Raw genomic sequence first — 13,357 nt, 5'->3', positions numbered from 1 at the left:
TACCAACGACTCGAATCTTTATTTTTGCCCTGAAATCCTGCTCGATTTTCCAATCTCGATTTTGCAAGTTTTCGATGAATTGCTAACACGATTTTTTGAAAATCTTTCAGTTCGATCTTTTTTTCATTCCATGCTTACCTTTCGTCGTGTTCGTTTGACCGTTCAGCCGAAAACTGCGCTTTGGTTTTCAATAAAAATATCGAATATGGACGGATTTTAGTTGTGAACAAATAAATTTCAATTCATCTCAATGTTTTGTCTAACGCGCTACGAGACTTTTCTTGTTTTTCGATCTCCCTGTAAGTTCCCTCCGTTTCGGGGATATTTCCCAGCCCATTTAATTTTCAAACTAGCGTCCATGCGGGAATTCAACTATTGGGGGGCAATAAAACTTCCTTATCGGAGGCACACACTTTCGGCTGAAAACGTGGTGATAAGAAATATTTCGGCGAGAGAATCACACGCCCGATGGCGCCTACGCCTATGTGTTATTACCGAATGTGTGTTCTGTCGCTTTTTTAATCTCGTATGCAGCATTTTTGAGGTACCGGTTGTAAAAATAAATCTATCGAAGTTTATTTCTCTGTCAGTTGGCTCGACGGGTGCACCGTTTGAGCTAAGAGCTCTTTACCAAACTCCAAACTCGTTTGATCCAATTTCGATTGTTCTGTGTGCTTAAGTGTATCGCCATACCGCACAAGTGTTTTTCTGCTCGCTTCTCTCGACGTGTAGAAAGTGGTGTGTTATTCAACTATCGAGTGTTTTATTCCTTCAAGTAATATAATTTCAAAATTTTGGTGGTTCGAATCGTTCCTTGAAAAATTTTCCAAACTTTCAATCTTTTTTACAATTCCATTCAGTTTCATCGAGAATAATGTCTTCCGGAAACCCATTCGAAGATCTCTCTCATTTTTATCCGTGCCTCTGTGAGCGTTCGATCTTTTTCCTAATAATGTTGCATTAAATCGCTTTTTTTTCCATTATTGTCGCGCGAACCCCTCATTCGAGATTTGATCATTAAAATAAAATCGATCGTCCGATTCGAAGAAAATACGAAGAAAGCGTGGGAAAAAAATTGGGCAAAATAATGAGCAAATTCGCCGGCTGTCCGCACCGTGATTATTCGCATTATTGAAAAAGTCATTTGTCACTTTGTGAGAAGAATAACGTCGAGAGTCTTGACCGATAAGATTGTTTATCTCGACAACCGGCAGGACTTTGAGGCGTTACAAAGTGCGATTTATTTCCTCTCGCACCAACTATACAAACGTAAGGTTGAGGAGATTCACCTTGAGAATCGTGAGTCCGAGTAACTTGACATAGCTAACGAGGAATTTTATTATTGCGAAGATTGTTCAGCTCGAGAGCGAATATTTGCATTCGGAGCGACGCTGTTGCAGAGAATTTTCATAAACGCTATGATTGCTCAGGCTGCGAAGAAACGTGAAAGAATACGCAGTCCCGTTTGACCTTCCGTTGCAAGAAATTCGAACTAATCCGTACGATTTTCGTCCGAAGATTGTAATTTTTCATCACTGCAAGTTTCGGAAGGGTCAGAAACGATTGACAACAATCCTCCGATTATTTACTTTTCCGTACGACTATTTCGTCGCGATTCCTCGCAATATTATTAGAATTTTAATAAATCTTCATCAACAATGATAAAACGATGTTGAGCAATCGTTCGAAACATTTTCGCCTAACCAGAGTGGAAAAATGGAATTCGACAAAAGTTTGGAAGGAAAAGTCATTTTTGACTTTTTCCTTCCGACCGAGTTCCTTCGAGTCGTGATCTACGTGCCAGCCAGCTCTTCTTGCCCAATCGATACATTCATTAGAGCCCATCAAATCGACATTATTTCAATAAAGAAGAATAACGAGCAGAAAAGTGATTTTTGCTGTTGGACTGTCGTCGTCGGGATTTCTAGTACTATTGTTATTATTCATTGAGCATCAACACACAAACGTGCGATGAGTAATGGTAGTAATAATAACGAAACGTGGTACGCGCGCATACGAGCGTACGACTATGATTCGTTCAGTCATATCTCGACGTACCGAATGATCTCACGTTTTTTCAACTTCTTTCAACGAGCTCATTTTTTCGACGTCTTTTCGAACACTTTGCAGTGTGCGTCGGCTATTCGTAGAGTCGGTATTTCGAAACGTTTTTGCTCCAGCGTTCGTCCGGGCGTTGGAAGAAAAAAATCGTCAAAATAGATCGTGGATATAAAAACACGTGTGTCGTCGCGGAGCAGCGGAGTATTTACGTTCGCTCGCTTGTGCGTTTTCTAGCGTCAGTGGAAGTGCCTCGGAAAAAATCGTAGCGCTCGGAGTTCTTCACGTCACATCGTTCCGCTGCGTTTTATCGAGGCGTTCAGCCCACGACGAATCATCGATCATGCAGAGTACGAAACGGGCGTTGAAAATTTTCCACTATTCTTTCGGGAACGTCGCAACTCGATTTCGGTTTTCTCGATATTTTCCTTCGCTTCTTCATATTCTGTTGGCGAGACAAGCAAAGTTCTTGTCTTCCTCTCATTCTGGTGAAACGAGCACGCTTCTTTCTTTCATGAAATATGCCTCGATAGAGCGGAGCACGTCGTCGCACGTCAAATTGTTCTTTTATTCCAACTTTACTTTGTGTGGCTTTTCATCACAATCAAGTTCGGAATAAAATTTCTTTGTACGCGATAAAAAAAAAAAAAAAAAAAGCCATTGGGTCGTCGATTTTACTGAAGTTTAAAATCACCTGGTCGATTTCCATTAAATTTGAAAAAACGCATAATTTTGAAGGCATCTTCCGAATTTTCTGCTTCCTCTGAGTTATGGAAATATCGTTGTAGGCCCCGATGCGACGTGGTTCGAGATGGAGTTATTCGGTGTGAAATTCGCACCGCTGAGAGTCCCGATCGAGAGGAGACTGCAGACTTTCGCGGCTGCTGCATGGATCTGCATTCTCACGACTGGCGGCCCGATCGGATACCTCATCACGGCTTATATTCTTATTTTCACAAAATGGCTGCGCTACATTATGCTTATTTACCTGATTTGGGTTTACTACGATCGCGACACTTGTCGAAGGGGCGGAAGAGGGTAAATTGACGTTTCTGATTGATCCTCTCGCAGGCTGTTTCTCCATTGGCACTCGAAGTATCTTTGATTCGTACGTTGTTGAAGGAAAGCGTGGACCAACTGGATGAGGAATTGTGCCTGGTGGCGTTATTACTGCTCGTACTTTCCCATAAAATTGGTCAAGACGGCGGACCTGGATCCAGCCCGAAATTACCTTTTCTGTGCATTTCCTCACGGGATTTTGTCGACCGGAGCTTTCGGGGCTTTCGCGACTGACATTCTAGGCTTCGACGAACTGTTTCCGGGCATGGAGTCGCGGCTGGTCACTCTGGACCTGCATTTCCACGTGCCCTTGTTCCGCGAGTTTGTCTACAGCCTCGGTAAGATTTGACTGACATTGTCGACGGTCCCTGGTATACGAAAAAGGCTTTTTCGCATCGATTGGTTGTGCAGGAGTTTGCAGCTCGAGTGCCGAGAGTCTGAATTACCTGCTGAGCGATCGGAAGACCTCGCCGGTCGACGTCAATTCTTTGGAGGGCGAAGACAAGAAGAGCACCGGGAAAGCAGTCGTCTTGATCGTCGGGGGCGCGGCCGAGTCTCTCAGATGCAAACCGGGACGTTACAACATCATTTTACGGAGACGCAAAGGCTTCGTGAGAATCGCACTGAAAAATGGGTCCGTCCTTGTCCGCAGGCATTCGAACAAATTCGGCCAGAATTCCCTGCAAGTTCTCTCGTTCGTTATTATTTTTTTTTTTTTTACAGATCTCCGATGATTCCTGTCATTTCGTTTGGAGAAACCGATCTCTACGATCAAATCGTCGCGGCCGAAGGATCGATTCTGTCCAGGACACAGCAATTGTTCCGAAAAGTAACCGGAATCGCACCGGTGCTCGCTATCGGACGGGGATTCTTTCAATACACCTTCGGCGTCGTACCGAAAAGAAAACCGGTCACAGTAGTCGGTCAGTTTTCTGCTCCCTCGTCTCCTCACTCCTCGCATTTCATTTCTCCTCCTCAATTGTTCATACAAGTTTAATTATTCGCATTTTTTCCCAGTTGGTTCTCCAATGGAAGTGCCCAAAATTCCGGAACCGACGACCGAACAGATCGAAGAATATCATACGAAGTTCAAAAATAAACTGATCGACTTCTTTGAGACTGAAAAGTACAACTACATCGCAGACCCAGAAGGCATTTCTTTGACAATCGAATGAGACTCAAGTTTTCTGAATAGAGCAAAAATCCTTCTCCGAGGCAATTTTACTTCGACGGAGAGAAAAACTGTCCATGAACGAATCGGAGTCGACAGCTCTTGGAATTCAGCCCCAAAGAACGAGCGAGAGACAGCTAGAGAAGAAGGAGAAGGCGAGAGAGAGAGAGAGAGAGTTATCAAAAGACTTGAGTTTTCTAACTTTCTATTAAGGGCGGGATAAAGTCAATTCGGTGAAAAAAAACTTTAAGAATTTTTTTAGACGCTACAGATAATAGCAAATCTATTTTACTGATTGTGACACAATAATACAATATTTGAACAAGATTTCCTGAATTTGTAAAACTCGAATATCAATAGTTAACTCCATCGTAGCAGAGGCACTTCGGAAAAAAGTTGCCCACCGGTGAACAGTGTAAATCGCAATCTACTGGACCGATCCTTTTGAAATTTTTCATGGTACTTTCTTACACAATTGACCAGGTATCTGCGAGAGCTTTTTTCCGATTTTTCATAATTATTAATTTTACATTGAAAAATAGGCTCATTTTTTAGGCGAAAATCAGTGTTTTCACTTCTAAGTTTCACAAAAAATGCGAAACATCGAGGGAAAAAATCCTCTCGTAGATACCTGGTCAATTGTGCAAGGAAGACCATGCCAAATTTGAAAAGGATCGGTCGAGTAGATTTCGATTTACACTTTTCATCGATCGACAACTTTTTTCTCAAGTGCCCCTGAAGATTTGCTACCATCGAGTTAATCATTGATGTTCAGGTTTTCAATGATGCGACAATCCATAAAATTGATTTGCGTCTACACCTGTAGCGTCTAAAAAAAATTCTTAAAATTGAGTCTTTTTTCCCACCGAATAAGCGTTACCCCGCCCTTAAGTATACAGAAACCCGCCGAAAACGAGGATCCTGAAAGATCGTCGGGAGTCACTGTAAATAATTTCCACATCGAATTTCTCGAAACTGCAGCTCAAAGTAAACTGTTACGCTTATAATTAGAAAAGACCTTTATTAATTTTTTTGTCGTTGCGACAATGTTTTCATGTATCTTTAGCTTCGATTGTTTGGAATCAAACGTCCATAGAATTTTTTCCTTATCTCGTAGCCACAATGATAAAAACAACGCAGTTGCGGTAATCATGTTCGAGTGAAAAGTGAAAAATAAGTTAATTCTCTATTGCATCGATTGACAGTTTGGCCATCAGTAACAGACCCACCGAAGCAGCAGTCCCGAGGCACCAGAAACTCGTACGCAAAACCTGAACAACGACAAAAAAACTCATGAAATTTTCAAACGCGATTGATTTCCCGGCTACAAAATAGTCCAGTACGAAATCATCGGCGATTATTTTTAAACCTGAAAATCATTTGCAATGACTGATCGTTGTTAGAGCGATTCTAATGTTGAAACTGCCACAAAAGGAAAATGAGTTTATCGAACCTTGTCCTGCCACTGCTTGTTGGCGATGCAGTCGCGGAATCCCATACGAGAAAAGTGGATCGTGTTGTAGAGAGGTACCCATCCTTTCGGCCAGAGAGCGTGTAAAAAGGTGTCGATGCCTCGACGCAGCATGAACGTTTTTCGTGTTACGAGATCTCGCATCTGGAAAAGCAATATGAGGATCATCGACAGAAAGTTCATTTAATGAATTTCAAATTCGTCGGAGGGTTCATTACTTCGATGTAATTGTACATGGCCAAGTCGCATATGGCATGTGCATCCTCGCACCGAAGTTTCGAGAACTCAGGAAGGACTTTCTCAGGGTCGGAATCGTATTTTTGCATTAGGTCATCCAGCAGAAGAACGTCTTCGAACGCCTGTTGCAGAACGAACGATTATTTCACGACTCGAAATAAAATTTTCATGAAATATATTGAAGTATTTGGGTGGCTGATTCGGCAAAATGATTTCGTTAAGCAAGACAATTTCGGGTGTTACAACAAAACAAATTTATGCTGAAATGTTACTTTGATGAAGCGGTTGAAATTTTGGTACTCGGACGAAAATTTAGTGCTGCAAAGTAAAAGAATATTTCAATATTTCAAAAAAATCTGGTTTTTCGGGGATCCTTTTTTATTGAGATCGAACGAATGGGTGTTCGTCTTCGGATTTATGGAGACTCCGCAACGTCACTGACCGCGTTCATCCCTTGGGCGTAAAAGGGCACCATGGCATGGGCAGCATCTCCCAAAATCAGAGCTTTCGCGCCGGCGTTGTACGGCTGGCACTGCGAGCAAAAAAATCTGTAATCGCCGGTGTTCGAATCATGATGATAAAAAAAAAGAAGGAAATTTAAAGTTGTTTGATAAAATGTGCAATCAGGTGATCGTGAAACGATATTTACTTTGACGGAAATCAGCGTCTTAGGCTTCGTGGCGAAAAAATTTTCGATAAGAGCCTGCTCGCCTCCTATCAGAGGGAGTGCGTCCAAAAACTCTTTCTTAAAAAATTGGACGAGCTTTTCGGGCGTATCGAGACCGTTGAGAATATCGAGAGGCGCAAATATATTTCCGGTGAAAGTAAAGTCGTCGTTGGGCAGAGCGATCATCATGAAGGAGCCACGTGGCCAGATGTGGAGATGATTGTTGCTCATCGCAAACTATACTCGATTGCGAACAAAAACATTGTTGACGTCATTAAAAAGCAAATTTCAATAAATCCCGAAAAGTCGCGTGTATGATTCGATTTTTGTGAAATTGTCTTCAGGCAAAAGTTCTCCGATCTTTCTTACAAAATTATGTTGTTTCGTCATCGATAAGACGCGACAAAAAGAAAACAGTTCGGAACGATTTTAATGGTTTTTTTTCTTGATGTATAAACACGCTTGATGCTTCTTCCATGGCGACTGACCTCCTGACCCTTCTCGGGATGAAGATCGTCGATAAATTTGGCTGGTATCGTAATTTCAACGTAACCGTGCTCGATGTAAGTTTGGGAAAAATTGAATCCCGCTCTCTTCATCATCGCTTTTCGCACTGCGGAATAGGCTCCGTCAGCACCGATTATGAGTTCGGCTTCGACGTCGATTGTCTCATTAGTGTTAGTGCTATCGCATAGAATTTCATGAAAATTAATCACGTGACGACTTGTCGAGTTCGAGTCGTATTTAAAAACCTCGGAAATATCAGAATTCTTTTTGACTTACTCAACAAATTTCAACTTTCCATTATCGAGGTCTGCATCCACCAACTTCTTGTTGAAATGAAGATCTACGCACGGGTATTCGTCAGCGCCTGTTCTTCGAGTAAAACGGAATCGCAAAATAGGTTTAATTATGCAAATGTAGACTTTGAATTATTCAATACTTCTTGGCCTGTAATTAAACGCCGCTCTCACAAAGCGTTTTCTACACGAGTTTCTGGTCGTAACGAGATACGTTTACAGGGCTCGTAAGCCTTTTTCGCCTCGAAGGCACCGAGCCATTGAAAAGCTTCTGACTTTTTGTCTGCACACTCATTGATAATATTATTTTTACTTTATTGTGAATGAAATCAATAAAAATGAGGCTCTTTTAGAAATTTTGATTCCCGTGTGACAACTTAACGGAGGTAAAAAACGAGATCAAATGGAAAAAAAAAAAAAAAAAAATTGTAAACGAGACTCACCATTCAACAGAACTTGGTTCATGTACTTTCGGCTGACGGAATAAATGCACTGCAGAAACGATTGTTTTTCAAATAAAAAAAAATTAAAATAAAATTAAAAGTATTGTCAATAAAATACTAATTTCCATAGTTTTCACCAACGTTATTTCCAATTTTATCGTAAATCATTTCGCTCAATTTGCCATTGCGATCGTGCAGCATACGGCCTCGCATTGCTATTCCATGGTGATTAACGAGGGTGTCCTCAAGATCAACGAGACGAAGGGCTTCGCGACCGCGCATCGAAAGGGCGAGATCGATGCTCTGTCCTCGAGACTCCTCCACGCGAATGTCTTCGGTATTGAGAAACAAAAATGATTATAAGCTCGCTGACCGCATTGTTTCTTCAAATATTTTTCTGTCGAAATGTTGGAGAAATTGAGCTTTTATACGCACCAGAACGATACTCGTAAACGCGAACACGGTGACCTCGCCTCGTTAGAGCACACGCGGCCAAGCTGCCCGCCTCGTTTCAAACAAAATTTCAACTCGATTATTTTTCATAGTGAAAAATGAAAAAGTGACAAACACGGCGTTTGGAATCATCCGGAAATGAAAAATTTTATTGCGCCAGACGAGACCGAAGCAAAATTCCATTTCGACGTAAAACTATTCTAGCTCAAAATATTTCAATGATTATTTTCAAAATTATGTTTTTTTTTTTTTTTTTTTTTTTTTTTCAATTTATTGAGAATTTTCAGTGCAACCAGCGTAAAAATCCCGTGACGAATCATCGATCGATTCGACATCTTTTTTTGCACCACGGACGAATTTTCGTTAAAATAAACACTGCCCAAGGCCTATGGAGTTTCGAATATTTACCAAGCCACCTCCGACAATCACTATGTCAAGTACTCTCGGTTCTTTTCCCATCGTGTCTCGTCGAATACTGAATATTTCACCGACAAGCCCATTTCGATTGACCGGTCGTATGGTAAGATAAGACGCAGCGAGAGAAACTGAGAGCCCCCAACAACGTATAGGGTTTCGCATGGCGCTGGATCGCTCGAGGAATTCATTATTATTCGAATTATAACTCAGACATGAATGTTTACGCTTTTTTTTTCAGATCTATGCCGAATCGAGTCTGCCTCTTTTTTGAGACGGTCGAAGAGTCTTGATTCCTACACTTTTTCATTGTCGCGGTTTATGAACGAATTTGGGTTGATGGAATGAAAATATTGTTCTCCAAACATTTCATTTGAGAGCTCGAAATGGAATCGAAGAGACGAAAAAGTCTACGAACAAGTGCAACATCGAAAAATGTATAATAATCATTTTATTTTATGATCAATGGTCGATCGTCAGCACTGTTTCGTTATTCAAGTAAGCCTCACGATAACGTGTATTTGTTATCGAAATCGTTGACATCAGGGAAGAGAATTACGAAAATTTCTTAAGATAGTCAGTGCCGAGGTTTCTTATCGTTCGCTCTGTTTCGAGGCTAACATCTGAACTTGTTATCAAATGTGCGAACCACAGAGACACGCGAATTTCGTTTGGTCCTACCAAAGTCAGCATTTACTTTTGCATCAATGATATTGTACATTCAATTGGAAAATTATACATATTACGAGACGCTTCCGCGATATTTATAACGCAAGTAACGGGAGTTAGCCATTTCTATAAAACTCTCCTCTTCCCTTCCACGTTTCGAATTCAACGACCAATTGAATAAAAAAAATTAGTAGCAGCTTAAAAATAGATCAATCGATCTTCTTAGGACTGCAAAATGCGTTCTTTATTTATTTAGGGGTCATTTCGTCGACGTTTTTCGTCGATTATTATTCATTCAGATTTTTTTTTGCTAAACAATATGAAACTTTCGAGTTTCAATTCTGGATATAGGAATATGAGCAAAAATAATCCATCAGCATAGTAATAAAACTTGATATTAAACAATACACATGAGAGAAAGAGGTCGACACGAGGCCCTTTGTCGTTAGAGTTAGTCACTTTTTCGACCACTGCAACGCTCAGTTAATCGATAGATCTCTTAGAGTAAAGTTCATTGAATAAAATATATAATTGCTCTGCTTAAACTTTCTGCCATTTATTTCGAAACCTGCTTCCATAATCCAATACTGGATAGAGAAAGAAAAAACATTTCTATTCGTGTTGAGAAATTACATAATTTTCGTTTGTGCACTACGACCAAAACATTTATTATATTAACTTTTCATAGTATTTTTCATATGTCTCAATTTAGATTCGCACCTGCGTCATTCGATAACGAACATTCAATGAAACAAATGATGGAAGTAAAATATCAATTTTCTGTCGAATAAAGGTTCCTCGGAGTGTTGGTGTTCCTCGGAGAGACCGAGGAACACCATAATCCCGAAACTCGTCCACAGTACCTGAAAAAAAAAAAAAAAAAAAAAAAAACAAGCTTGATAACAGCTCTACCAGACGATAATTACAAAAATTTTCGTAAATAACTGAGGCAAGATTTTCATTCGTTTAACCTTTTTTTGCCACTGGTCTTCAGCGAGACAGTCACGGATACGTGTCCGAGAAAAATGAATTCCGTTGTAGATAGGGACCCATTTTTTCGGCCACAAACCGCTCAAAAAATTGTCGATTTGATAACGTAACATTGATAGTCCGCTTGTAAGTTTCAGTAACTGTAAAATTATGAATCACCGTTTTACAAATAAGTAACAAAACCTGTGACGAAAACGGTTTCAAACTATTCCAATTGTTACTCTTGGCGCTCATTACAAAAAGATGGTTGCGCATAGCCAAGTCAGTTAAAAGATGACAATCGTCGCACCGTGTCTTGGAAAAATCAGGAAGAACCTTCTCCGGATCGGAATCGTATTTTTCCATGAGATCATCCAACAACAGAACGTCTTCGAAACCCTGTTGCAGAATGAGCGAATGTATTTTGCCAGGTTTTTTCTCAATTTTTTTCAATTAACCAAATGTTTTTTCGAGTCTAGTAAAAAACAAGTTATAAAAATTTGTTTTTTTTCTCATTTTGTCCCCATAGAATAACAAAATTGCTTTTTTGCAATTTTCAAGTAAATTATCGCTTCGACAGAAGTGCAATAATAAGTTTTAAGGCTCAAGGAATAACGGTCTCCGAGGCTACTAACCGAGTTCATTCCTTGGGCGTAAAATGGCACCATGGCATGGGCAGCATCGCCTAAAATGAGAGTTTTGGAGCCTATGTGATAGGGCTTGCACTAGGAGCGAAAAATAAATTGTGTTAGTTATGTTCAGGCAAATTGAGTGAATAATAATTCTTACGTGAAAGTTATTTAAAAAAAAAGGAATAAGATGAATTTGGGAGGTTGTATACCTTGAATGAAACGAGTCTCTGTTTCTTCATGGCGGATAAATCGTCCATGAAAACTTGTTGGAGATTCAAAAGGGGAACGATGTCTGGAAATTCGGTCTCGAAAAACGCGATGAGCTTCGTGGGCGTATCGAAACCACGGAGTAAATTTATCGGTGCGCAAACAAATTTGCAGTAAAGGTGAAATCGTCGTTGAACAGAACCATTAGCAAGAAATTATCACACGTCCACACATGAAGATATTCTTTGTTAAGCACATGCTGTATTCGGGTTGATGAAGAACACGAGAAAATGGGTGGTCGTTAATGATAAGCGCTTTTCATTCGGGCCATTTTCTATTATATATTCTTTCGTAGTAACTGACCTTCTGGCTGAATTCGGGATAAGCTTCGTCGATGAACCGTGCTGGTATGTTCATTTGAAACCACCCGTTGTCGATGCACGTTTGGGAAAAATTAAAACCTGATTTCTTCATCATTGTTTTTCTCACTGTCGAGAAAGCACCGTCCGCACCGATTATGAGTTCCGCTTGGACGTCGGATATTTCACGAGTGTCAGTGCTGTTTCAATGAACTGCACCAATGTTTATAGCTCGTCGCCGGAATGTAGCTCAAAATCGTCTCTCAAATAATATCATTATGAGAAAGACTCGAGGCTTTTTAAAAAGAATCTCCACTCACTCGAGAATCTTCAATTTCCCATTATCCATGTCCAATTCAATCAGTTTTTTTCTTGAAGCTAAGTTCCACGCGCGGTTCTTCGTCCGCGGCTGTTTTGCAATCGCAAAACAACTTTAGTTTTCATATAGTTACTTGAATCATTGCTTGCCAAATAATTGAAGAAAATGAATCATAAGTTCTATGCACACTTTGTATTCAAGAGCACATTTTTTTCGTGCATTCGATATTCGACCAGATACAGAATGTGTTTCTAGGAAATTTGAAAGTCCGTAAGAGCTATTTTTTCGTATCCGTACGGAGCATATTATACGATGTACGAAAAGGCTTCGCGAGAACCCCTGCCCTGTAATTGAATCCCAGGATTACGGGACCGTGGCATTTGCTGCTATACGAGCTTCTCGTTGAAACTGAATACGTTTACAGAGTGCACGAACTCTGCAACGAAGCCTACGAGATATTACAATATAAGGTGTGCAAGTAGAAACTCGGCTTTAAGTTGGTTACATAAAACAAAATATTTGAACACATCCAGTTCGTCCGCCATTTCGGATATGTGTATCGTGGCCATTGCACTAGTTATATCAGTCGTTTTCAAGCAGTCATTTCCTGTGTATACATTGTGACGTGACATTTTGCCCCCCACTCGTACGGATTGTGTCGACCAGTGGACCGGGTTTACGGCCCATTCCGACGACCTTTCGACTCGTCGGGTGTTGGTCGGAACCGGAATTTAATTTTGAGAAACCGCCTACATTACCGATCTGAGAGATTTTAGTTATCTTTAGCTACCATTCACCTGCGTGGCAGGAAGAGAGAGAATTTTGTTGTCTATTTTGAGTTTAATTTGACGTTTATGTTTACAGTAAAAGTTTCGTTGTCGTTTTGGGATGTTTGCGGTGTCGCTTCCGCTGCTGGCGTTGCGAATCGTCTTTTATTGTGACGATGCTTTGCTGTTGCTCGACCCGATCTCGTTCGCGAGAAGCACCCTCCCACACCGTCTTCGAGTAACGAGTATCATTCTCGACCAGCGGACGGCTGAGAGGACACGTCGGCATAGGCCACTCGTTGAACGCCGCCCGTGCCGTGGGATTCGGGGGAGTTATCTGGAGCCAAAAGGTGCTGTATTGCCTGGTGGTTTTTGTCGTGGGCCCACCACGGCTTCTAGACGTCCGAAGTCGCGAGGGAGGCCTCCCCTCGGTCTTTCAGAGCTGCCCGCCGGATCCCCGAGAGGAAAGGCACCCGAATCACGGTAGCCCAGTCGGGAGGAATGTTTCGAGTGGACGGGAGAGGCGAGAGCAACAGGAAGGTAAATTATCGACGTGTCGCGCTTCGTAATTTGAATTCCCGCGAAAGCGTGGACTATAAGCCCGTGCTCTAGTTCACGCCTAGCGGGTAAGCGCTGCGGTTCGTGGGCCTAGTGGTGGGGAT

General features: G+C 41.2%; 2 protein-coding genes and 1 pseudogene across 3 annotated transcripts; 1 reads left to right on the top strand and 2 right to left on the bottom strand.

Annotated features, from left to right (window-relative positions):
- Positions 1 to 2,040: 2,040 nt before the first annotated feature.
- Positions 2,041 to 5,303, top strand: LOC122409251 (2-acylglycerol O-acyltransferase 2-like). Of its 2 annotated transcripts, none has more exons than XM_043416654.1 (6): positions 2,041 to 2,408; positions 2,847 to 3,096; positions 3,181 to 3,455; positions 3,529 to 3,751; positions 3,841 to 4,040; positions 4,135 to 5,303. In XM_043416654.1, the coding sequence occupies exons 1-6, from the start codon at positions 2,402 to 2,404 to the stop codon at positions 4,290 to 4,292; spliced, it is 1,113 nt and encodes a 370-aa protein (XP_043272589.1). In that variant the 5' UTR covers positions 2,041 to 2,401; the 3' UTR covers positions 4,293 to 5,303. The 2 variants fall into 2 exon arrangements, with proteins under 2 accessions (XP_043272589.1, XP_043272590.1); XM_043416655.1 differs by lacking the exon at positions 2,041 to 2,408 and adding an exon at positions 2,458 to 2,546.
- On the bottom strand, positions 5,290 to 8,890 carry LOC122409250 (kynurenine 3-monooxygenase-like). The gene is made up of 11 exons (XM_043416653.1): positions 8,768 to 8,890; positions 8,342 to 8,411; positions 8,048 to 8,238; positions 7,907 to 7,955; positions 7,447 to 7,534; positions 7,152 to 7,347; positions 6,646 to 6,900; positions 6,439 to 6,528; positions 5,978 to 6,118; positions 5,742 to 5,903; positions 5,290 to 5,559 (listed from the first exon to the last, which is right to left on the bottom strand). The coding sequence occupies exons 1-11, from the start codon at positions 8,816 to 8,818 to the stop codon at positions 5,467 to 5,469; spliced, it is 1,386 nt and encodes a 461-aa protein (XP_043272588.1). The 5' UTR covers positions 8,819 to 8,890; the 3' UTR covers positions 5,290 to 5,466.
- A 1,094-nt stretch (positions 8,891 to 9,984) lies between these two features.
- On the bottom strand, positions 9,985 to 11,958 carry LOC122409662 (kynurenine 3-monooxygenase-like; annotated as a pseudogene).
- Between the last annotated feature and the right edge of the window lie 1,399 nt (positions 11,959 to 13,357).

This window comes from Venturia canescens, chromosome 4 (genome assembly GCF_019457755.1).
Source record: "Venturia canescens isolate UGA chromosome 4, ASM1945775v1, whole genome shotgun sequence".
NCBI classification, from domain to species: Eukaryota; Metazoa; Arthropoda; class Insecta; order Hymenoptera; family Ichneumonidae; genus Venturia; species Venturia canescens.
Note: the sequence above shows the minus strand (reverse complement) of the source record. Positions and strands in the feature narration are given on the sequence as shown.

Coding starts and splice junctions, on each gene's coding strand:
- LOC122409250 (XM_043416653.1), bottom strand. CDS start 8,818: ATGGGAAAAGAACCGAGAGTACTTGACATAGTGATTGTCGGAGGTGGC. Junction 8,239..8,341: donor CGTTTACGAGTATCGTTCTG/GTGCGTATAAAA, acceptor TCAATACCGAAG/ACATTCGCGTGGAGGAGTCT. Junction 6,119..6,438: donor ACGCCCAAGGGATGAACGCG/GTCAGTGACGTT, acceptor GTTCTGCAACAG/GCGTTCGAAGACGTTCTTCT.
- LOC122409251 (XM_043416654.1), top strand. Junction 3,752..3,840: donor AGAATCGCACTGAAAAATGG/GTCCGTCCTTGT, acceptor TTTTTTTTACAG/ATCTCCGATGATTCCTGTCA. Junction 4,041..4,134: donor AAAACCGGTCACAGTAGTCG/GTCAGTTTTCTG, acceptor ATTTTTTCCCAG/TTGGTTCTCCAATGGAAGTG.